This window comes from Drosophila rhopaloa, unplaced genomic scaffold (genome assembly GCF_018152115.1).
Source record: "Drosophila rhopaloa isolate 14029-0021.01 unplaced genomic scaffold, ASM1815211v1 contig_203, whole genome shotgun sequence".
In the NCBI taxonomy this organism is placed as follows: domain Eukaryota; kingdom Metazoa; phylum Arthropoda; class Insecta; order Diptera; family Drosophilidae; genus Drosophila; species Drosophila rhopaloa.
In genome coordinates this window covers 544,369-570,856 of record NW_025335088.1, presented here as the reverse complement: position 1 = coordinate 570,856, position 26,488 = coordinate 544,369, and the positions used below count along the sequence as shown (strand labels likewise).

The 26,488-nt window shown below is 41.2% G+C and overlaps 1 protein-coding gene across 1 annotated transcript in view; it reads left to right on the top strand.

Annotated features, from left to right (window-relative positions):
* The window catches only part of LOC108043473 (osmotic avoidance abnormal protein 3), a 154,932-nt gene that overhangs the window by 127,972 nt on the left and 472 nt on the right, over window positions 1-26,488 (top strand). The window contains exon 5 of the mRNA XM_044460656.1: window positions 21,103-21,304. Within this exon, the coding sequence (XP_044316591.1) occupies window positions 21,103-21,304 (202 nt within the window). The remainder of the gene's footprint in view (window positions 1-21,102; window positions 21,305-26,488) is intronic.

Genomic DNA, 26,488 nt, shown 5'->3' with positions numbered 1-26,488 from the left:
ATTTGGAAAGACTAACGTAACTTTTCTAGGACACTCTATCACGGCATCCGGCGTATCCCCAACGGTCGAACGAGTGAACGCGATAAATGAGTTCCCGAAGCCGACAAAGATGTGCGAATTGTGCCAATTCATTGCCATGCTGAACTACTACCGCCGATTCTTGCCGCATGCAGGCGTCGTCCAAGGCATTCTCCAAGCGCTCATCCCTGGCAACAAAAAGAACGACCAATCGCCGTTGGAGTGGACCGAGGATGCCAGTAAAGCATTTGCGCGCTGCAAATCCGACCTGGCCAGCGCAACACGGTTGGCGCACCCGCTAGCCAACGCACCCCTTGCACTTCAGGTCGACGCCAGCAATTATGCAGTTGGTGCAGCACTTCACCAAGTTAGTGAAGGGCATTTGCAGCCACTGAGCTTCTACTCTAAGCGCATGACGGACACACAAAAGCGCTACAGTACGTACGACCGGGAGCTCTTAGCAATTTTCCAAGCTGTCAAATTTAATCGCTTCATGATCGAAGGACGCGACTGTACCATTTACACCGATCACAAACCACATCGCCACAACAGGCGAGACAATTGTCATTTATAGCCGAATTCTGCACGAAAATCGAGCATATTACTGGAGCCGATAACAGCAATGCAGACGCCCTATCCCGCATCGAGGGAATCGAGCAGATCGATATGAACGAATGCGCACGCCTACAAGAAGCGGACGACGAGCTAAACCGGCTGTTGAGAGACATCGAAACGGGCAAATCATCGTTGCAATTGCGCAAACTTCAGCTGCCTAACTCCAACATCAGCATGTATTGTGATATATCGACATCCCGTATTTGTCCATACATTCCGCCGCCAATGCGAAGTACCATATTCAACGTACTGCATGGTATGGCTCACTCTGGCAAACGTGCCACAGTCACATTGGTTACTGAACGCTTCGTGTGGCCCAGCATCAACAAAGACATCGCCTCATGGTCATCGTCCTGCCTTCAGTGCCAGCGATGCAAAATACACCGATACAACAGAACCGCCCTCAGCAGCTTCGACGTGCCCGATGCCCGATTCCAACACATCAATACCTGATCGGCCCGCTACCACCGTCCAATGGTTACCGCTACTGTTTGACGGTCATCGACCGATTCAGCAGATGGCCAGCTGTACTACCAGTGACTGAGATCACTGACACTCCTACTAAAAAAAAAAAATTTTTACGACCTGTAGCTTCCGGAAATACATCAACATTTTTAAAAATTTTTACAAAATCATATTTAAAGTATCAGAAATATAACTGAAAAGTTTGTTGTACCTATGTATATTTCTTTGGCAAAAAAAATTCTGAAGATTGTCTATTTTTAACATTCTTAGAATGGGGAACCTCAGTAAGCTGTTCGTTAAAGATAGACTTTAGGTCATCTTGATTGAATATAATTGCATTCTTAATGTTGCTCTTAGCAAGAGTAATAGTGAGCATGAAGTTTTGGAATTATTATCAATCTATTTCTAGCATGAAGTGTTAACAACCCCGCCCTTCTTTGACACCTTTTTCTATTGTAGGACTCAATGAGCGATGTCTCAGTTGTTTTAATTTGATCGAGGTCAGACGCGTCGGGCGTGCCCGCGGCGACCTTAAGTGTTGTTCCAGGAAATCCAGATTGTGGCCAGACTGGCCATTCTGTGGTGCATTGTTAATTGAGCCAGTATGAGCATGGTCAATTCGACTTCTAGTAATTTCCTCTTGTGCGATTCTGGGAACAGCTCGAGCATTCTGACCGTAGCACAGTGGGTCCAAAAGCGGAGTTAAAGACCTCTGCACAAATAGGGAATGGTCACCAAGAAGGGGGCCAACCTGTTACCAGATATGCGGAGCGGCGAGAGAGTGTGGTGCCATTTGCACAGAAAAAAAGGAAGACGTTAAAGCGAGAGAGCAATATGGGAGAATCCACGTGCCGTATGCAAAAGGGAATAACGGTATGCCACGGACTTTGGACTCTAGCGTAGTGCCGAGAGCCAGGGGCGAAAGGTCGAACGGTAAAACCGTGGACTTTGAACAAGTAGGCAAGGAGACGCCGAGAATTAACGGGATACGTCGGCCTATATAGGCAGGCCGAGCGCTGGAAGCTGGATCAGTAAACAAGCTACCGAACGCGAGTTAACAACACAAGTCAAGTCAATATCAGTAAACAAGCAACAGAACGCGAGTGAACAACACAAGTCAAGTCAACATCGGAAGGCAAGCAACAGAACGCGAGTAATCACTACGCATCAAGTCAACATCAAGAGCAAGCAGAGCCGTGCCGAGACAACAAGGAGCATGATCGCTACATCGAGACGTGAGATATGATGTCAACAAAGAACAAGATTGCAAATCTCCGAATTGAGATACAGGGAGCTGAGCTCCTTAAGGCATCACGCGGATAAGTCCAGAAACAGTCCAAAACAGCTGATCTGCGCAGGCTTCACCGGGAATGGCACTTATCGACAGATAAAGCTTTATCCAGAGATATCATCCCTAGTTCCCTCTCTTCTGAACGAGTCTCGACGAGTAACGCAACTTGCTAAAATTAATCCTCATTATAATCAAGCACCATCAGTGAATAAAAAGATTGCTGTGATACCGAACTCCTACATTGGTGACCCCGACGTGATCTCTGATCGAAAATCGTGCGGAGATCGCAGTAATCCGCGCAAATTCATTATCACTGATTGGGAAGCGAACACGTTGTTCTTACATAACCTCGAAACATGGTTAACCACAGCGATGATGAGGACGCAGGCACATCAAGCGCCGCCGCTACAGGCGCCCCTCCTAATACAGCAGCAGGAGGACCAATTGCAGTTGCCACTTCAACCGCAATTTCCGCTTCAACCGGCAATTTTTGAGCCGACTGCTCTCCAGTAGCCCGTTGCATTTAACTCGTCCGCTCCGCTGCAATCGAGCACACCCAAGCCGGAAGTCGACGAGCAGACATCAGTTGAGATCAGCCGAGTGTCGTTAAAGGCTCCACCGCACTTGAAAGGGCACCCGGACGTATTCTTCACCCTGCTGGAGTCGCAATTTGCAAGTCTCCGCATTACGGTGGACGACACAAAATTTCACCTAACTTTCAATATACTGCCTGCAGAATACCTGGAAACGATCATGTACATCTTGCGAAATCCGCCGCCTACTGGAAAATACGAAGCGATCAAGGCAAAAATTATTGATGAACACTGGCCCTCTACTCAGGCCCAGTTCGCGAAGTTGGTCCGGGCGTTGAAGCTGGGCCATAGCAAGCCATCTGTACTGCTGCGCCGCATGCGCGAATTGGCCAGGGGTAGAATGGGAGAAGACGCCCTGAAAGCCATGTGGTTGGAGCGGTTGCCCGAGGGCTTGTGACTCGTAGTGGCGATGGCACAAAGCGAGCTCGACAATCTCGCGCTAATGGCTGACCGCACTTGGGAGTATGCGCACCACCACAACGGAAAACTAACCGCCACTTCGCACGAGGCAGCATGTGAAGTGGACGCGATCCAATCCTGCCGTCTATATTCGACAGAAATACAAACACCGAATATCTGATTGACACAGGTGCGGACATATCAGTTCTGCCCGCCAACGCGTTCCCACACCTCAAACCATCTTCAACCCATCGCCTATGCGCCGCCAATGGAACACCAATTAGTTCCTACGGGACAAGAACCGTGACTCTAACACTTGGTCTCCGACGATGTTTCAACTGGACGTTCATAGTGTTCATAGTTCATAGTGGCCAACGTGTCCAAAGCCATCATCGGTGCCGACTTCCTCTCCCGATACGGTCTCATCATCGACGTAAAGCGACGCACAATCATCGATGGGACCACATCACTGTCTACCGTCTGTGAGCTTCGCCATGTCCAGTACTCACCCATATCTACCGTTCCCAACGCATGTGAGTACCACGACATGATATTACTATATAAAGACCTGACTCTGCCTCCGTTTTTCAACGAGGAGCTCGTGCAAAACACCCGAGAACAGCACTACATTGCGACGAAAGGCCAACCTGTCTTTGCTAAGGTCCGCCGACTGAATGCTAAGGCTCTGATCATCGCCAAGGGCGAATTCACACGTATGCTTGGAGCGGGGATATGCCGACCGAGCAGCAGGAGCTGGGCATCGCCATTACATATGGTAAAGAAAAGAATGGCGAATGGCGGCCATGTGGTGACTATCGACGGTTGAACGCGATCACTGTCGCCGACCGATACCCACTCCCACACATCCACGATATCAACCAGGTCTTCGCCGGCAAGTCCATATTCTCTACCATCGATCTGGTCAGCGCCTATCACCAGATCCCGCTCGCCCCGGATGACCGAGAGAAGACAGCCATCATCACACCGTTTGGGCTTTTCGAGTTCAATGTGATGACTTTTGGACTCCGCAATGCATCGCAAACGTTTCAACGGCACATGTGGCAGTGTATATCGAAAACATTTGTGTGGCTTCGACAAATAAAGCCCAGCACAGTCAACACCTTAAGATTGTTTTTGATCGCCTGCGGCAAGCCAACCTACGTATCAACGTGGCCAAGAGCGTATTTGGAAAGACTAACGTAACTTTTCTAGGACACTCTATCACGGCATCCGGCGTATCCCCAACGGTCGAACGAGTGAACGCGATAAATGAGTTCCCGAAGCCGACAAAGATGTGCGAATTGTGCCAATTCATTGCCATGCTGAACTACTACCGCCGATTCTTGCCGCATGCAGGCGTCGTCCAAGGCATTCTCCAAGCGCTCATCCCTGGCAACAAAAAGAACGACCAATCGCCGTTGGAGTGGACCGAGGATGCCAGTAAAGCATTTGCGCGCTGCAAATCCGACCTGGCCAGCGCAACACGGTTGGCGCACCCGCTAGCCAACGCACCCCTTGCACTTCAGGTCGACGCCAGCAATTATGCAGTTGGTGCAGCACTTCACCAAGTTAGTGAAGGGCATTTGCAGCCACTGAGCTTCTACTCTAAGCGCATGACGGACACACAAAAGCGCTACAGTACGTACGACCGGGAGCTCTTAGCAATTTTCCAAGCTGTCAAATTTAATCGCTTCATGATCGAAGGACGCGACTGTACCATTTACACCGATCACAAACCACATCGCCACAACAGGCGAGACAATTGTCATTTATAGCCGAATTCTGCACGAAAATCGAGCATATTACTGGAGCCGATAACAGCAATGCAGACGCCCTATCCCGCATCGAGGGAATCGAGCAGATCGATATGAACGAATGCGCACGCCTACAAGAAGCGGACGACGAGCTAAACCGGCTGTTGAGAGACATCGAAACGGGCAAATCATCGTTGCAATTGCGCAAACTTCAGCTGCCTAACTCCAACATCAGCATGTATTGTGATATATCGACATCCCGTATTTGTCCATACATTCCGCCGCCAATGCGAAGTACCATATTCAACGTACTGCATGGTATGGCTCACTCTGGCAAACGTGCCACAGTCACATTGGTTACTGAACGCTTCGTGTGGCCCAGCATCAACAAAGACATCGCCTCATGGTCATCGTCCTGCCTTCAGTGCCAGCGATGCAAAATACACCGATACAACAGAACCGCCCTCAGCAGCTTCGACGTGCCCGATGCCCGATTCCAACACATCAATACCTGATCGGCCCGCTACCACCGTCCAATGGTTACCGCTACTGTTTGACGGTCATCGACCGATTCAGCAGATGGCCAGCTGTACTACCAGTGACTGAGATCACACTCCATTATGGAGTGCCGGTGAGAATCACGACCGACCAAGGAAGACAATTTGAATCTGGCCTCTTTAAAGAGCTGTCGCGCATCCTAGGCGTAAAATTGAGCAGAACCACACCATACCACCCGCAGTTGAATGGCATCATTGAGCGTTTTCATCGCACACCAAAGGCAGCATTGAAATGTCACAATACCACCGACTGGTACAACCGCATTCCCATCGTCTTACTCGGACTACGAGCGACACTAAAAACAGACATCAACGCATCACCCGCCGAAATGCTATATGGCACTACCATACGCCTGCCTGGTGACCTCTTCGAATCAACCCGGATTGAAGATTGCAATTCCAACTTCGTCAAGAACCTGTGGAACATCATGACGCAGAGTCAGCATCGATCGACTTAAGCCAGCACACCTGTCTGACGACCGGGCCATCGGGGAGGATGCACGGAATCACGGACGACACCAGCGGCATCTCCAGCAATCGACGTCCCTCAGCCAACATCGACGACACCAGCGGCATCTCCAGCAATCGACGTCCCTCAGCCAACATCGACGACAACGCGAGGAGGACGGCACGTGCAGCTACCGTCTCGCTTCCAAAGCCAGTGGTCATCTTCCCGGTCCAGCAATCAGCCATACTGATTTCTGGGGGGAGTTCCAACCACATGTCAGCGTCTCTCGGTGAATACCAAAACAGCTGATCTGCGCAGGCTTCACCGGGAATGGCACTTATCGACAGATAAAGCTTTATCCAGAGATATCATCCCTAGTTCCCTCTCTTCTGAACGAGTCTCGACGAGTAACGCAACTTGCTAAAATTAATCCTCATTATAATCAAGCACCATCAATGAATAACAAGAAAGGAAAGCTAACTTCGGGCGGAGCCGAAGTTGATATACCCTTGCAGAATACTCTGTAAATTATATTCTCCAAAAATATTCATATGATGCATTCTTAATACTCATAAAAAATCCCAACTTCCTAACATTAAAAACACCAAAGTTATGGCATTTCCAATCGTTCAGTTATATAGCAGCTATAGGATATAGTCGGCCGATTATTATGAAGTTTGGTAGGTCGGATTGATTGGCCAAAAATAAAACCCATAGAAAATCCCAACTTCCTAACTTAACAATCACCAAAGTTATGGCATTTCCGATCAATCAGTTATATGGCGGCTATAGGATATAGTCGGCTGATCCTTATGAAATTTGGTAGGTCGGATTGATTGGCCAAATATAAAACCCATAGAAAATCCCAACTTCCTAACTTAACAAACACCAAAGTTATGGCATTTCCGATCAATCAGTTATATGGCAGCTATAGGATATAGTCGGCCGATCCTTATGAAATTTGGTAGGTCAGATTTATTGGCCAAATATAAAACCCATAGAAAATTCCAACTTCCTAACTTTACAAACACCAAAGTTATGGCATTTCCGATCAATCAGTTATATGGCAGCTATAGGATATAGTCGTCCGATCCCGGCCCTTCCGACTTATATACTGCGTGCAAAGGAAAGAAGGGTGTGTGCAAAGTTTCAATTCGATATCTTTAAAACTGAGAGACTAGTTCACGTAGAAACAGACAGACGGACAGACAGACGGACAGACAGACGGACAGACGGACAGACGGACAGACGGACATGGCTATATCAACTCAGGAGGTGATCCTGATCAAGAATATATATACTTTATAGGGTCGGAGATGTCTCCTTCACTGCGTTGCACACTTTTGACCAAAATTATAATACCCTCTGCAAGGGTATAAAAAGATTGCTGTGATACCGAACTCCCACAGTACATACCTTATTTCTAAGAAAACAAAATAATAAATAAATAAAATAATAAACTAAAATATATCCCGTTATTTGCATGAACACGTGCTGAAAATAGGTCAAGTTTCAAAGCTCGCAGCCGATCAGGGATGCACTTAAAAGCTAATTCAAAACCTTTTTTGAGCTTTGCAATTAAATGAAAACAAAACTTAACGTATTTTTCAAAAGTTAAAAATCGAATTTTATTCCGCTAGACTTGTATCCACTGTGAACCACTGTGCGCAGACTCAATTATGCTTGAGAACTCGGATAAATTAGTTAAGTGCCTCCCCAGGCCATATTGTTCCCATACTAAAGCATTCACATGCAATACCGGGATGTACTTCGCATGGGAGAAATTGGTGATCCGCGCGGTTGCGGTGCCGCATTAACGATATCAATGCTGTTCTGGGGTTTTCAGCAAGGACGTAATAGTTTCAGAGTTGAAGGAAGCCTCGTTGTCGCAATAGATAGTTTTAATATTTGGGTAGAAGTTTACCAATCGGAGTATCCGAGCTCGTAGTTCTACTATTTCCCTAGAAGATAAAACTGTACAATGGCAAATTTTGAAAACAAATTAAAACTTGTTTTGTCAGTTAAAAAAAATGGCGATGTGCAACATTTCTCCTGCGTTTGTGTTCTTGTCAGACACAGCGTATGTAAGGGGCTGATGGTCTGTGAAAATCCGTAACTCTTTAATACCGTACAAGTAGTTTTCGAGTTTGCCTATAACCCAGACTATCGCCAATAATTATGATTTTTTAGTTGCATAGTTTAGCTTGCGGTCCTTAATGGTACGCGAAATCATGGTAATAGGTTTTTTGTTTTGAGACAGTACTATTCCGCTCGCTGAAATCAGGGTACGTAAGTATGACATCTTCTGATTCCAGGATATTTCACAAGTGTAATAGTTTGCATCGCTCTGTCGACGGGTCTTCTTCAATAGGTTTTACCTTGTTCTAGTTTGCCGTTTCAGTTTCCCTACGTTTTAGCCAGGACATTTCCTCTTGTGGCTTGCTCTTTCCTTGTTTATGAACAAAGTGAGGATTTTTATACTTACCTTGCCATTTCTGGCCTTGGAAGCAAAACAATTTGTTTTGGTGGAGTCGCATGTCTGCAATATCAGCACAGGCACAGTGGATCAAATCTTAAAAATTCAATTAGAAAAGCGAGGACAATTTTTTTGCGGCTATATTGAAAACATCACTTAGAATATGAAAACGTTGAATTAATTTATCGCAAGAAAAATTGGACGTGCGAAACGACTGGGAGCGAATTAATAGACTTCGGTGAACTCACTTGGTTGCAATATTAACACAGATACACTGAATGAATTTCGTAGAAAAATGCATGCAATGGTGGCATAGATCATCCATTGGTTTCAAGGCACGACTTGAGTTCTCGTATAACTATGGCGTCCACTTTTTACGCTTGCAAAACGACAACTGACAACTCTTTCTCCTCCGCTCTTTCATTAACAGAGTTGCATTCCGCGTATACATCTTATTATACAACTTATTACTGTGGTCCAGTTATAATTGATGAGGGGGCCACGGTGTCGATAGCCGGTTGGCTAGATAACTTCAATGGTGAAATATGAAGATTATGTTGGGAGGGTGACTGTCCTCCTTTTTTAGCATAGAGGCTTAGTTAGCTAGAAAAAAAAATCGTTAATGGCGGAGTTGCAATATTATAAGCTTGTGATCTTTATTCTTACGAACAGCAAAACAATCTTAATACAAAATTATAGCTAACAGAAGATCACAGCGGCCACGCTGCCTGTGGACGAGCATTCGGCCCGGAGAAATTTGGTTGACGTAACTGTGGTTAACAACCCTCGGCCGATCCTAAATCAGCAACCTCTTCTCTAAGTTGGATCGCGGATCTTCTTCCTCTAGTGAGTCGTTGATAAATACGACTTTTTTTGTATTTTGTGTCGGTAGACTTATAAAAAGTACTGTTCAGCAGTTTGGAGTGTAACTATTGTTTTTATTAAATGAATGATTATATTTTCTGAAAGTTTAGATTGTTGACAATGTTTATGCAAAAAATTTTGAAAAAATATTTAATAGTTTTTTAAGGTGTGGCTGTTTCCCTTAAACGCCTTTTTTTAAATAGCCTTGCGGTGATAATTCCCCAGGACGAATGGGTCAACTGATACCGAAAAAATAAAAATATTTCATTAGTTTAAAGTAGTATCCTGTACTTGAACGAACGTTTGTAAAAAAATTTTTTTTTGTGCATACGGGAACGTTTAATGCAAAAAATGAAGTTTTTGGACGCAAAAATTCTTACAAAACTATTTATTTCGGCGAAATAAAAATTTTTACATGAAAAAACGATCGTTCAAGTACTAATAAAATTCATTACGAACATTTAAAAAAAAATTTGAAGAAAATCGGTTCAGTAGTTTTTCGCCAATCCATATCACCGCAAAGTCATTTTTATAAAAAACCATTTCGAGATATTCGCGTTTAAAGTTTCAAGTTTGGGTTTGGGAGGGGACGAAACATCCGTAAGAATCCCAACACCGCGAACCCTAATTTTTAGGCATCGCGTCCGCTTCCAAATTTTCCATGCTGATCAAAGCAATCTTAATCGGGAATTAACTTCGGAAACCAAGACTTCGGAAAATTACGAAGATAAACTTTAAAAGCTTAGATCCCGAGGCAACAAGAAAAGTGAACCAACTCAAGCTTGGGCAGTCGTGAAATTAGTCTAAGAATGATTGTATTGTACAAGTGAAATTAATTTAATAAAGAATTGATATTTATATCCTTGCAGAGGGTATTATAATTTTGGTCAAAAGTGTGCAACGCAGTGAAGGAGACATCTCCGACCCTATAAAGTATATATATTCTTGATCAGGATCAGCTCCTGAGTTGATATAGCCATGTCCGTCTGTCCGTCTGTCTGTTTCTACGCAAACTAGTCTCTCAGTTTTAAAGCTATCGAGTTGAAACTTTGCACACACCCTTATTTCCTTTGCACGCAGTATATATGTCGGAACGGCCGGGATCGGCCGACTATATCCTATAGCTGCCATATAACTGATTGATCGGAAATGCCATAATTTTGGTGTTTGTAAAGTTAGGAAGCTGGAATTTTCCTTGGGTTTTATATTTGGCCAATCAATCCGACCTACCAAATTTCATAAGGATCGGCCGACTATATCCTATAGCTGCCATATAACTGATAGATCGGAAATGCCATAACTTTTGTGTTTGTAAAGTTAGGAAGTTGGGATTTTCTATGGGTTTTATATTTGGCCAATCAATCCGACCTACCAAATTTCATAGGAATCGGCGGACTATATACTATAGCCGCCATATAACTGGTTAATCGGAAATGCCGTAACTTTGGTGTTTGTTAAGTTAGGAGTTGTTGGCCAATCAAACCCACCTACCAAATTTCATAAGGATCGGCCGACTATATCCTATAGCTGCCATATAACTGAACGATTGGAAATGCCATATCTTTGGTGTTTTTAAAGTTAGGAAGTTTGGATTTTTTATGAGTATTAAGAATGCATCATATGAATAATTTTGGAGAATATAATTTACAGAGTATTCTGCAAGGGTATATCAACTTCGGCTCCGCCCGGAGTTAGCTTTCCTTTCTTGTTTTAAATATATTCGGTAACGTTTTAGTAATTTGCATGAACCTTTTTGAGTACTGTGTAATGAATATAATACACAATACCATATTATTTCTACTACCGACTCTTCGCTAATCTTAAAAGGATTAATTATACCGTTACTCGTAGAGTAAAAGGGTATATTGTACTCGTGCAAAAGTATGTAACAGGTAGAATGAAGCGTTTCCGACCCTATAAGGTATACAAGTTAACACGGTCACCCGGCAACAGAGAAGTTGCCAACTGATCACGCGTAGCCGGCATGAGAATAATGCAAAGCCAGCGACACCTGCGGATATTGCACAACGACGGTAGCAGAAGCCCAAGCTTCGGTCAGCGCTATCAGCGGGCAATGCACTGCGACGCAACCGACGGCTACCCAACACCACACACGGGGCGCCGGGTCAGCACTTTCAGGGCATAGGGCTAGCTTTCATTATAAGAATTTATGTACTTAGTATTTAGTTGAATTTTGGAAATAAATCGTGACGGTCATCGCCTCCCGAAACCTAAGTCTTCTCATTCGCGCAGTACCGCGCGTCTTAAGTAAAAACCTGAATAAGGAAATAATTAATTGGCACCCAACGCGTTCGTAAGACCCTCGATCCGTTAAAATAAAATAAAAGATAAAAAACGCGTTCGTAAGACCCTCGATCCGTTAAAATAAAATAAAAAATAAAATAAAAAACGCGTTCGTAAGACCCTCGAACAGTTAAAAATAAAGAAATTTTAAAAACCAATTCGCCAACTCCGTCGTACCACAAGGAACCGGCAGCAGCAATTAAAAGAAGGAAGATAACGAGCACCAGCAGCAATTTAATTTTTTTACAATTAAATAAAAACCATGTAAGTGGAGTGTTCATTGATATCTTTCCCCGAATTTTTTTAAATCAGAATATTTTCCAAACATTACCCAGCTTTCGGGATACTAAGAAATAAAATAAAAAATTCAGCCGATATGGTTCTTTCGTCGTTCGACACACCTCTGAACTTTAGGGCCATAATAAACCGACTAGACTTCACATACGCAGACAAGCGGCCGGTATATTTAATAGAACAGGAGATGTCAACGCTCCGCCAAGGAAACATGACACTCTTACAGTACTATGACGAAGTAGAGAAAAAACTGACTCTGCTTATAAATAAGACAATTATGACCTACGACAACACCGTAGCTGCTCCACTGAACGAAAAATACAGAGCGGATGCGCTACGCGTTTTTATTTCTGGAACAAGAAAATCGCTAAGCGATATTCTTTTTTCAGCAAGACCATCTGATCTTCCTTCCGCTCTAGCGCTAGCACAGGAAGTAGAGGCTAACCATGAGCGATATATGTTCGCAAGTAATTTTGCCCGTAGCACGGAGGAAAAACTCCAAAGGTCCGAACAGAGACAACTGGACAGAGAAAGAAATCCGGTAACAGAATCTAGATTCCACCCGGAGGGTAAAAACCCCATTTTAATAAAAGGCCAAGACAGCCACTTAGACAAGATCCGGTACAGCCAATGGACGTCGATAGCTCATCTCGCTTTAGACAGCCAACTCAAAATCAACAAAGTGGTCCGTTTCAAAGACAGCCCCAAAACAGTCAATGGCAGACAAGTCCACAAAATTTCCATGCGAACGCTTACAATAACCAGGGACTGGCAAGTAAAAGACCTAATAATAGTAGCGCTAGGTACACAGGACCGAAACATCAAAGAATAAACCATTTAGCGTTAGACAACGATTTATCGAACGAAAACAATGACGAATACCCTACAGTAGCAGAGGAAGAAGTAGAAGATGTAGACGATGACCTTGTAGAATATGACGAAATAAATTTTTTAGGCATAACTCCATGCTCCCATTCATAGAAAGGGATATCGCAGGGAGGAAAATCAAACTTTTGATAGACACAGGGGCTTCCAAAAATTATATCAAGCCTATGAAAGAATTAAAAAACATTATTTACGTAAATAAACCTTTTTCTGTAAAATCAATCCATGGTCACAACACCATAAATAAAAAATGTATGATGCACCTTTTTAACACAACTACAACATTTTTCTTACTACCGAACTTAACGACCTTTGACGGAATAATCGGACTAGACTTACTAAAAAAAACTGATGTCGTACTCGACCTTAAATACAAGAAATTAATAACTAATAGCAGTGCAGAAGAAATTAAGTTTTTAAAATGTGCAAATGTTAATTTTACAAAGGTTGAGGATATTGAGGTACCCCAGGAAATTTCAGAAAAATTCCAGGACATGATGGGAAATCGCACAGGCGTATTCGCAGAGCCGAACGAGGCGCTGCCTTACAATACTAATATCATTGGTACTATCCGGACAGAGAACGAAGACCCAATATATTTAAAATTGTACCCATACCCGATGGGTGTGTCCGACTTTGTAAATAAAGAAACAAAAGCCATGTTACGAGACGGCATAATCCGACCATCTCGGTCTCCGTATAACAACCCTGTTTGGGTTGTAGATAAAAAAGGGACCGATGAGCAGGGAAACACAAAAAAACGCCTAGTAATAGACTTCCGAAAACTTAACTTAAAGACAATAGACGACAAATACCCTATCCCGAATGTTGTTTTTATCCTGGCAAATTTAGGGAGGGCGAAACACTTTACCACATTGGATTTGAAGTCTGGTTTCCACCAGATACTTCTCGCCGAAAACGACAGAGAGAAAACAGCCTTCTCAGTAGGAAATGGGAAATATGAATTTTGCAGACTGCCCTTTGGATTGAAGTACGCGCCCAGCATTTTTCAGAGAGCCATCGATGATGTGCTCAGAGAACAAATAGGGAAATCATGCTATGTCTATGTCGATGACGTAATTATTTTTTCAGAAAATATGCACGATCATTTGAAACACATAGCATGGGTCTTGGACAAATTATATGAGGCCAACATGAGGGTTTGGCGTTAAAAATCTAATTTCTTTAAAGAAAGCGTAGAGTATTTAGGTTTCGTAGTTTCACGAGGAGGCATAAGAACATGCCCTAGCAAATTAGATGCAATTCGTAACTACGAGCAACCAACCACACTATTTAATGTCAGATCATTCCTTGGATTAGCAAGTTACTATAGGTGTTTTATTAAGGACTTTGCATCTATTGCAAAACCTATAAAGGCGAGAATGGCAAAGTAAGCGCAGGTCAATCTAAAAAAATACCCGTTAACTTTGATGAACATCAGCGCCAGGCATTTGAGAAGCTTAAGAGTGTTCTCGCGTCAGAAAACGTAATGTTATTATATCCAAATTATAAAAAAACCTTTGATTTAACGACGGACGCTTCGTCTTTCGGTTTGGGAGCAGTCTTATCACAGGACGGAAAACCCATAACCATGATATCACGAACTTTAAAAGACAGGGAACTAAATTTTGCAACAAACGGAAGAGAGTTGTTGGCAATTGTGTGGGCCTTAAAGAACCTCAGAAATTACCTATACGGCGTAAAAAATTTAAACATTTTTACTGACCACCAACCACTAACTTTCGCCGTCTCAGATCGCAATCCAAACGCAAAAATTAAGCGCTGGAAAGCTTTCATTGACGAGCACAATGCACAAATTTTTTACAAGCCAGGAAAAGAGAACTACGTTGCTGACGCGCTGTCCCGACAGCACATTCACTCGCTAGAAGAAGATGCGCAGTCAGATATTGCCACAATACATAGCGAATTATCACTAACCTACACCATCGAAAAAACGGACAAGCCGGTCAACTGCTTTCGGAACCAAATAATAATAGAAGAAAGCGGAATTGCTTCAGTTAGAACGGTCATTATGTTTGGTGAAAAGACTCGACATCTCTTACATTTCTCGGATAGAGAAACACTTATGCATAAAATATGTAATGTGGTCAAGAAGGACGTAGTCAATGCAATTTTTTGCGAACTACCAGTACTGGCATTTATCCAACATAAATTAATAAAAACATTTCCGACAACCACTTTTCGTTACACAAACCGCATGGTGACCGAAATCTTAGAGAAAAACGAACAAAAGGAAATTACTGTGTCAGAACATAACAGGGCTCATAGAGCTGGACAGGAAAACGTGAAGCAGATCATGCAGGACTATTTTTTTCCCAAAATGACTCATATGGCAAATGAGGTCGTCGCCAATTGTAAAATTTGCCAGAAGGCAAAATATGATCGACACCCTCAGAAACAGATTCTCGGGGAAACACCTATTCCCTCATACACGGGCGAAATATTACATATTGACATATTTTCGACCGACAAAAAATACTTTCTTACTTATAATTAAGATAAATTTTCAAAATTTTCAATTGTCCAACCAATTGCTTCCAGAACCATTGCAGACGTACAAACCGCGATCTTACAACTTATAAATTTCTATCGACGACCAAAAACAATTTATTGCGATAATGAGCCTTCTATAAAATCCGAAACAATTAAGTCCCTTTTAAGTAACCGGTTTAACGTACAAATCGTTAATGCACCGCCTCTTCATAGTACATCGAACGGACAAGTGGAAAGATTCCACAGTACACTGACAGAAATTGCACGGTGCTTAAAAATTGAAAGAAGTATTGTTGACACTGTTGAACTAATACTTCTCGCGGCTATAGAATACAATAGAACTATTCACTCAGTAACAAATAAAAGACCCATTGACATAATACACTCATCGACCATTGAGCTCAACACAGAAATTAGGGATAAAGTCTTAAATGCCCAGAACATTCAACTACAAAGATTGAACAAAACAAGACAAGACAGAAATTTTCAGGTAGGAGACAAGGTTCTTGTGAAATCAAATAAGAGGTTGGGAAACAAACTTTCAGATTTGTACTCCGAGGAAACCGTCGAAGCAGACTTAGGGACCACAGTCTTAATAAAAGGGAGGGTGGTCCATAAGGACAATTTGAGGTAATTGCAATAAATCTTATTTTTCTTTTTATTTTTATCTTCGACACACTAGGATTTGGATGATTCTACTCCTCGCCGTACCAATAGCAGCTAAAATGACCGACTACACGACCTCAAATTACATACCAATCATAGACGGGCATGTGACTATTTGGAGAGACTTCCAATACCTCAAACACTCAACCAACTTAACCATGTACTCGGAAATAGTTAAAGAAACAGAAGAAATGAGAAACCATTTCCCCCAGTCACATATGAGGCAGATATTAGACTCAGATTTACGACACATTAAGACTCTCATAGATACCGTAAATGTTCATCATAGACACGCTAGAAGCATAAATTTATTAGGCACCGCATTAAAAATCGTAGCCGGTACTCCAGATTTTGATGACTTTGAGAACATTAAATTTAGGCAGAAAGAACTCATAGAATCAGTAGGTAGACAAATAAACATTAACACAAAGACCCAGGAACAAATAAACATCCTAACGAACACGGTAAACATTTTAGTAAAAAATGCAAAAGCCAAACAGATAAATACAGAAAATTTATATGAGAACTTGCTATCAAGAAATATAATTATTATTTCCGAACTCGAGGCCTTAATGTTGTCGGTTACTCTTGCAAAAATTGGAATAATCAATCCCGCGATTTTAGACTCAAATGACTTACAAAATTTAATCAATCAACATTCCACAAATGTTACTACAACCGATCTAATGGAAGTAGCTCAAATTAAAGTTTTATTAAATAATAACTTTTTACACTTTATATTAAAATATCCAAAGCCCTAAATAGCTTGTAAGAAAATAATCTTGCACCCCGTTGAACACAACGGCACTATTCTTAATTTTGCTGAAGGCGATAGTATAGCTGACTGCGGTAACAAAATCATGCCGATTGGAAACTGCAGCGCTGCCCTTACGACAACATTCTGCAGAGAACTGCCCTATGCAACATGCGCCCAACAACTCCACTCAGGAGGTAACGCACACTGTTCGACTCGCACCAGCCACCTCGAGCCACTAACAATCATCGATGACGGCGTTATTATTCTCAATGACGGAACAGCTACGGTCAATGGACAACTGGTAACTGGAACGTTCCTCGTTACATTCGACGAGGAGGTAAAAGTAAACAACACCTTATACCGAAACATGAAGAGCTACGTAAAAAAATTCCCAGCACCCGCTGCATCAACGGTCCTTAACATTACAGACCATCAGGAAATACTGAGTTTACCATACTTACAGAAATTAAACATAGAAAACCTACGATACATTGGCGAAATGGAAAAGAGACTGGAAAACCGGCCTAAAATATCTGGAGTGGCCGCGATCGCTTTCTTCGCCATCTGCTTTATCATTTTCAAGCTCTACCAAAGACGCCAGTGAGTTCGTCGCCAGCATGACCACCAAGTTATTATTGACGGTTTCAAGAAGTCCGAGGACGTCCTTCATCTAAGCGGGGGAGGAGTTAACACGGTCACCCGGCAACAGAGAAGTTGCCAAACTGATCACGCGTAGCCGGCATGAGAATAATGCAAAGCCAGCGACACCTGCGGATATTGCACAACGACGGTAGCAGAAGCCCAAGCTTCGGTCAGCGCTATCAGCGGGCAATGCACTGCGACGCAACCGACGGCTACCCAACACCACACACGGGGCGCCGGGTCAGCACTTTCAGGGCATAGGGCTAGCTTTCATTATAAGAATTTATGTACTTAGTATTTAGTTGAATTTTGGAAATAAATCGTGACGGTCATCGCCTCCCGAAACCTAAGTCTTCTCATTCGCGCAGTACCGCGCGTCTTAAGTAAAAACCTGAATAAGGAAATAATTAATTTACATATTCTTGTTCAGGATCACTAGCCTACGTTAATTCTCGATAAGGATTTCTATTAAAGGAAATTGCGATGGTTTTCATTTGGCAATACCGAACTATATCCCAAGAACTATGCAAATCAAATCTAGTTAGCCAAATTGGAGGTCTGAGTCAAACAATGGCGTATGTGTGTATGTATGTAAGCATATACATGCATATGTATGTGTTTACATTGTACACAGTTGCAATTGCCCGGCAAAGATAACTCCTTTCAAAGAAAGCTATTCACTATACCCGTTACTCGTGTTGTGCAAACATTTAGACTTTAATATACATAATACTATTTAAGAATGTATGTGTTTAGCCAATATAAGTATGTATGTTTAATATTTCTAGTCAATTTATTGCACTCAAAAACATAAACCTAAACACAGCTGCTGGTGCAGGACAAGAGCTGCCTGCGCTAAAGCAGCGCTGGTGCTGATGCTCGTGCTGTGAAGCTGCCAGCACTAAGAGATCGCCGAATTCAAATTGATAATTTGAACTTTTTGTCCTTTTTCCTGTGGTCATTATAATTCACATTATGTTAAAAAAAAAACAAAAAAAACACAAGAAGGCATATTTATATTAAGTTGTTTAGCTGAGTAACGGGTATCTAATAGTCGAGGCACTCGATGATGGAAAGGGAAGGGACAAAGGGTGGTCCCTTGTGGGACGCCTGAGGTAACTCAGATCGAATTAGAGATAGATGTGTAAACTATGCAGTTTGAATGTTATTTCTAAAGTCATTTATTAAAAAATACGTTACTTCCAAGAGGTTTGTCGTCGTAGACCTTTGCCTTATAATTGAAAAACAAAGATGTTGAAAGTGGGGTGTAATAACGTTTTTAAAAAGCTTTGAAACAATTTGGATATACCTCTGTAATTGCTTACATTTGATTTATTTACTTTCTTTTGAAGGGGAATAACAAATCAATCCTTCCAAATAAGTGGGAATTGAGAATTTCCAATGATAAAGTAAACAGTTTGTCCAGAGGATACTGCCTGATATCTAAGAAGGCAGACTGAGACTTCGTGTAGACTAGACTGGATTTTACTTTTTGGAGATCCAAGATACGGAAGCTTTTGCTTAAACTCGGACAAAAATTTAAGTTTAACTTGGACAAAACTGAATATGTTGTCTAGAAAAACTGGTCAAATAGATCGGCAACTGCCTGATCAGTATAAGCGCTGGAATTTTTAAATGATAGCGATGCTGGTTAAGAGGCTGACTTACGCTAAGTTTTAACAAAATTTTGTTTTTTTGAAACTGGACGTACAATGAGTTTAATACTAAGGTATCGGAAAAAGGCAGATCGTTTTACATTGTTTTACGCTTTACTATTTGTAAGGTCTGGACTTAACACTTTTTATTTAACCATGGAAATTTATTGAATAATTAAACGGAACACACATATAAAGGAATGAGTTCAACGCATTATAAAAGATATTAATGGCCTCAAGTTCGGACCAGACAATGCTGGGTATAAAAGTATTTAAGCGATGAAAGTTTGCCTTACGAAAGCAGCCTTGTGACGTTCGGCACGATTCGCGATAAAATAGACGTGAGATATGAACAAAAATGTAATGTCTAAATTCGTGCTAATGAAGTAAGTATTAATCGTTTTAAGAGCGGCTGGAAGTCAAGATTTGAGATTATAGGAAAAAGTCGGAGCATTATACTCTGAAAGGCTCAAGCAAGATTTACATCACAGTTTGGGCGCCGTAAAGCAAAAGGCAGAACGTTTATTCTACTTTTTGTCCTGCCACTCAGATAACTTAAGATACATATAAGGAGGCTGGAAACTTTAACAGGTGTACCTATATAACTACTGGCCTATAACTTGTTAACTTTCTTGTGAAGAGGAAAAATAGGGAAGTTAGCAGACATAAAGTGAATAATTTCTGAACAGGTTTGTACAGGGCTTCCCAATTTCCCCATAGTCGAAAGGAATCATTTGTAATTCCTCTTCACAAAAAAGTTAACAAGTTAAAGGCCAGTAATTATAGAGGGTTTCAGCAAGGTACGATTGGCCGGGCATGCACCGCGACATTAGGAAGTGTATGTGGCATTCTGACAGCTGCCTGAAGTACAAGACTAGCCATCTTCAGGCATCCGGGAGAATGATTCCATGGTAACGATGGAAAAAGCGATCTGGGAGGGAATCCTCGCAAGATACGGCGTACCAAAGGGGTTGATTTCCGACAATGGGGTGCGATTTACAAGCAGAGCGTTGAATAAATTTTTTGAAAAAAATTCAAAAGGTTTCTGGGAATTACGGGGAATACAAGTCGGGTTATAAAATTCGAATGGTCGAACATCAAGGCTTATTCCGCACTTTCATCACGATTCCGAATAAAGGGGGACGAATACTCCCGACGAAGGAGAGCGGCCTGCAACAGCAAAGGAGGAAAGATTGCCGGAGGAGTCATGGGCATCCAAATTAAACGGGAATCAAACAAACCTTGGGCCCACGCAAAATGGAGAAACCGTTAACTCACGGTACCGCGCTGGACGTTGAACACTCACAAGGCAAGGCCACCGATAGACCCGCTCAAAGAGAACGCAAATTAATTGACATTGGACCCGATCACGTGAGCTGGAGGAGTGAAATAACGAGACCACCAAGGAACGGTGCAATCGTAGCTCATGAGCCTACACCGAAGTTCGGGAATTAATACATAACACAATTAAAGTAAAGATATGTCCAGTAAGCCATCATTGTGCTATAAATAGTAAGACTTTCGATCCATCTTCCGTGGACCACGTAACGCCGGGTATGTCCAAATCTCCTAGAACTACCAACTAATTCAAATTGGAATGCTTATTTGAAACAGACTTGATAACGGAAAGGTGGTTTGAATAAATAGGAGGTGCAGACAACAGGGGAATATATGAGAAAGTTATGTATATATAGTTACCAACGATAACTCAACTCAAATAAATTCAATGGTATTGAATTCCTTAAAAAATGACTCCTCAGACGGGGGAAAGAAGTAGGTTGGTATTACGTTTTTTAAGAGAAAGCTAAAAATGAAATAATAGTTTTTTTTAGTGGAACCACGGATTTTGGTCGAGCCGACTTTGTTTTTATTTAATTATACACAACATTTTTTTTATTAATCTAGGACACCGGATACTATTATGCAAAACTCTTCATGGAATGATGACCTTAAAATGTGGAGAATCCCAGAGATCGACTCATTAAAACTTCCCCCGGCTTCTGTAAAATCAGGACTTAATCGAATTCATAGTTCAGTGATCGATAGTACTAACTATAAACTTATAAACCAAAACATTCGTCTTGATGCTAAGGAAACTGAAAAAAAAGTAAGTATTTAATTTGAATTATTAAGACCTTGCGGAGGGTATTATAATTTCAGTCAAAAGTTTGCAATGCAGTAAAAGAGTTTGTCCGTTTAGAAACACGAACTAGACTCTATGTTTTTAAACTATCTGGATAAATCTTTCCCAAAAGTTAAATTTCTCTTGCAGATAGTATATAAGTCGGACCAGGCAGGGTTGCTCATAAAGCTTTCATAGAAACGATAGAAAATTTAATTTAGCCGTTACTGCTAAAAAGTAGCAGATCAGCATTAATAGAATCCAACCGCAATGGAATACCGTTTGGCCAAGCTCCCTACCAGTAAACGATTGGAGTGGGCAAGGCTTATTGCGATGGTCAAACTTGCTTTAACCATGGTGGATTTTAGTGCGTGGTTGACGGATTTAGCGAAAGTGGTTGTTGATGGGCGTCTATCGATGCGGCCCTTCACCAACTGTTTGCCAATTATGGTCGACGGATGGCCTATCAAGCACACTCAAATGGATTCTTTTGGGCCACCGATTGTGACCATGGCTCGTCTCAAGGAGAAGTGATGGGTAGCCCAGTAAATGTGCTTGACGAAAATCGAGATACTTCAAGAAGCGGTGCATGACTTGTCGACTGATTCCTGTATAATAGCGATCACGAATTTCGCTTAGACATAAGCTGACGTGTTGAACCGGAAAAAATCAAGTTGGTATCAAGCAAAGGAATCGAATGGATTTGGAATTGCCCAGGGAATCCGTCTGAAGGAAGAGTTTAACAACAACGGCCTTGCAGTTTCAAAGCATATTCCCTTTTTATACCCTTTCAGAGGGTATTATAATTTTGGTCAAAAGTGTGCAACGTAGTGAAGGAGACATCTCCGACCCTATAAAGTATATATATTCTTGATCAGGATCACCTCCTGAGTTGATATAGCCATGTCCGTCTGTCTGTCCGTCTGTCTGTTTCTACGCAAACTAGTCTCTCAGTTTTAAAGATATCGAATTGAAACTTTGCACACAACCTTCTTTCCTTTGCACGCAGTATATATGTCGGAACGGCCGGGATCGGCCGATTATATCCTATAGCTGCCATATAACTGATTGATCGGAAATGCCATAACTTTGGTGTTTGTGAAGTTAGGAAGCTGGGATTTCCTAAGGGTTTTATATTTGGCCAATCAATCCGACCTACCAAATTTCATATGGATCGGCCGACTATATCCTATAGCTGCCATATAACCGAACGATTGAAAATGCCATAACTTTGGTGTTTTTAAAGTTAGGAAGTTGGGATTTTTTATGAGTATTAAGAATGCTAAAGCTAATTTCGAGCGGAGCCGAAGTTGAAATACCTTTGCAGAATATTCTGTAAATTATATTATCCAAAATTATTTATATGATGCATTCTTAACACTCATAAAAATCCCAACTTCCTAACATTAAAAACACCAAAGTTATGGCATTTCCAATCGTTCAGATATATGGCAGCTATAGAATATAGTCGGCCGATCCTTATGAAATTTGGTATGTTATTGATTGGCCAAATATAAAACCCTTAGGAAATCCCAGCTTCCTAACTTCACAAACACCAAAGTTATGGCATTTCCGATCAATCAGTTATATGGCAGCTATAGGATATAGCCGGCCGATCCTTATGAAATTTGGTAGGTCGGATTGATTGGCCAAATATAAAACCCATAGGAAATCCCAGCTTTCTAACTTTACAAACACCAAAGTTATTGCATTTCCGATCAATCAGTTATATGGCAGCTATAGGTTATAGTCAGTACCGACATATATACTGCGTGCAAAGGAAAGAAGGGTGTGTGCCAAGTTTAAATTCGATATCTTTAAAACTGAGAGACTAGTTCGCGTAGAAACAGACAGACGGACATGGCTATATAAACTCAGGAGGTGATCCTGATCAAGAATATATATACTTTGTAGGGTCGGAGATGTCTCCTTCACTGCGTTGCACACTTTTGACCAAAATTATAATACCCTCTGCCAGGGTATAAAAATTACGAAAATTTACACATTTATTTCAAAATTTAACGACAAAAATCAACATAAGCAAATACATATACAATTCTATATAAAGTAGTATAAAACTAAACATTTTTGTATATCTCAAGGGTTATATAAACATCGGCCACCCTTCTTTCTAATGAATCCGTTCGTTGTGTGGGTTTGATATTGCTAACTAAATCTGATTTAATTTGAAAGCACATCGAAACAAATGCGTTCTGTAAACTCTGTAAAAATATTGAAATTAATTAATTTGGGTTTCCGATCTTTAGCACTATTATAGGTATACCTTAGAGATATTTTTGACCTGCAAACACATCTAATATACTAATATACGTTCACTGCTTTGCAAACTTTTTTTTTTAATTTTTATTATTTATATTTTTGCCTTGTAAATAAATTTAAATAATAAAAATGAATAACAAAACACTTATATTTTTCGTTAAAGGCAAGCAATGCAATGCTATCAAAGGAAATGTATAATATCAATGTACAAAAAAACTATTTTCGATCAAGCCGTCCCCAAAATAAAGAAAATTGAGGAATTCGGAAAGACCTCGCAGCGGTTTGTGATGCCACAAACAGTTAATCATCAATTAAAATGTACACATTATATGTTTATTAATAAAAACAATTTTAAATACTCGAATTTTGTTTAATTAAATTTAGGGCCCGGTTACAGCGTAGGCTAGAATTGGTTTTATGCTGGGAAATGTTTGCAACGCAGTGAGGGAGACTTTTTAGATGTATAACATAATAACATATTCAGATCTTGTGCTAAGCCAACGCACAATCGGTCCGAGAACCTAACACCCCAGACACCAAATGTAAACAATAAACCCTAACCACTTGACCACTCCCACGATCCAAAACATATTGTAAACATTTTCACCTTCAAAATACCAAGCAGTTAGACATAAGGAAATGTAATCCAAACCCTGCTGGTGCCAACGGATATGACAAATCACCAATAACCCAAACATTTCACCCTTGTTTCCAACAGCCCAAAACTGCTGACCTCTTCAAATTTCGGCTAATGCAAAGTCCAATCTTCCCCAAAGAACTTTTTTTTGTTCTCGAAAGCTCGCAAAGCTTTCCACACACAATTTAAAAATATTTAATTGGCGCAGCCGGTACGATGATCTTAAAAACAGTTAAGGGATTAATTGAGAATCCTAATAATCGGGTAAAATATTTCGCTAATGCAATTGCAGCAAATATAATTAAAAAACGCGAGTAATAATCACTTAACATAGGCATATCTCCAAAAGAATCACGTGTAAAAATCCGAAAACTAGAGTACGTACCTGTTTTACTCTCTACGTCTAGGCTAATCAGCAACCGTGGAAATAAATGTATAATTTGTAGCCTTCTATCGCAGAGTGATCGCAACAGAACATACAAAACTGTAACAACAACTTGCCAGATTAGGCAAGTGCCTTTTATGTGAATCCACGCTGGAATTGTCAACTGTCAGCTGCCACAACAGGTACGAGCCCAAGTACTTCAAATAATTAAAAAAATCATAATAATTGGCAGCAAGAGAAGCAGTCAAATACAGCAACAATATCCTGAGTTTTTGCAGAGTTTAAATCAAGGTAGGGCCCAAAATCCAATGATTTATCCGCGACAAAGCAGGTCTAATAACCAATTAAATAATAATCACTAAGAAATACTGTATACAAAACCCCAAATCCACCCATGAAAAGGCGAAGGGACAGCTCTAGTGGGCAGTCTAGGATAAAGATAGAAAATTTTCAGAGTCGGAAAAGGAAAAAGAAAATTAAGAAATCCGTTCATCACCGCTTCTTGAAGTGTGTAATTGACACGGGAAGTTCTATAAATTTAATAAAAGAAACCCGTTTAACAAATTGTGTTATCCAATTAAAAGATGCATAATTCATAATTTCTCAGAAAATCACGATATGTTGATAGGTAGAGATTACCTAGAAGCATGTAATGCCATCATTGATTACATATCACTTCACTGGTTATTCGGTCAAAGTGAGGTATGATCATGACCATTTCAAAACAAATCAAGTCGACGAACAAAAAGATTGTTGCAATCCTCTAGCGATTTTAGTTTCTCCATTGAGAGTGAATTAAAAGAAAGCAATGAGTTCAGGCTAGAACATCTGTGCAGATGTAGAAGAGACCCAAAAGCTTATAAAAGTTATACAAGAATTCAGTGATTTACAGTACAAGGAAAGTGACTATTTGACTTTCCATATTATTATAAAACAAGAAATTCACACTGAGCACAATGATGCAAGAGGTAGAAAGCCAGATTCAAGAAATAGTAAAACAATTTCATCTATTTGTTGACTATCGGAGTCTCAATGAGATTACTGTAGATGATAAATTCCCAACACCCGTCATGGACGACTTAGCAAAGGATTTTTTACCAAATACAAATGGATGAAAAACAGCTTTCTCTACTAAGCATGGACATTACGAGGGCTGCTATATATATTTCTGGCCTAGGCCATACTAAGTGTTGCCTGGCGCCATCTGACGTTTTCATTGGGAAGCTTGACATGTTTTAGCAGAAACGTGCTCAGAACGTTTTGACATACGGCCATAATTTGTGTTGTTTACAATGACTTGAAAAAATCAATTTGGCGAAAAATGGAATTAACTCGTGAACATTTTCTCGCAATCATTTTTCACGGCTTTCGACGTGAATTAACACGACAAGAGTGCATCGATGAACTTAAATCTTTGTATGGCGATGGAGCACCATCTTATAGCACTGTGAAAAACTTGTATAATGAATTCAATCGTGGCCGACGCTCGCTCGAAGACGAAGGTCGTGAAGGTCGTCCAAAAACAGTCGTTGTTCCAGAGAACATTGACGCCGTGCATGAACTGATAATGCAAGATCGTCATGTGACATACCGTGAGATAGGAGCATCCTTGGGCATTTCTTCCACCAGCATACATTCGATATTGAATGAACACTTGGTCGTAAAAAAAATTTGTTCTCGTTGGATCCCGCACAATTTGACAATCGCTCAAAAAAAGACTCGTGTGGATTGGTGCAAAAAAAATTTGAAAAAATACAATCGCGGTGTTTCAAAAGACGTCACAGGTGACGAATCATGAATCTATGCTTATGAGCCCGAAACAAAACAGCAATCGACCGTGTGGGTCTTCGAAGACGAGCCAAATCCA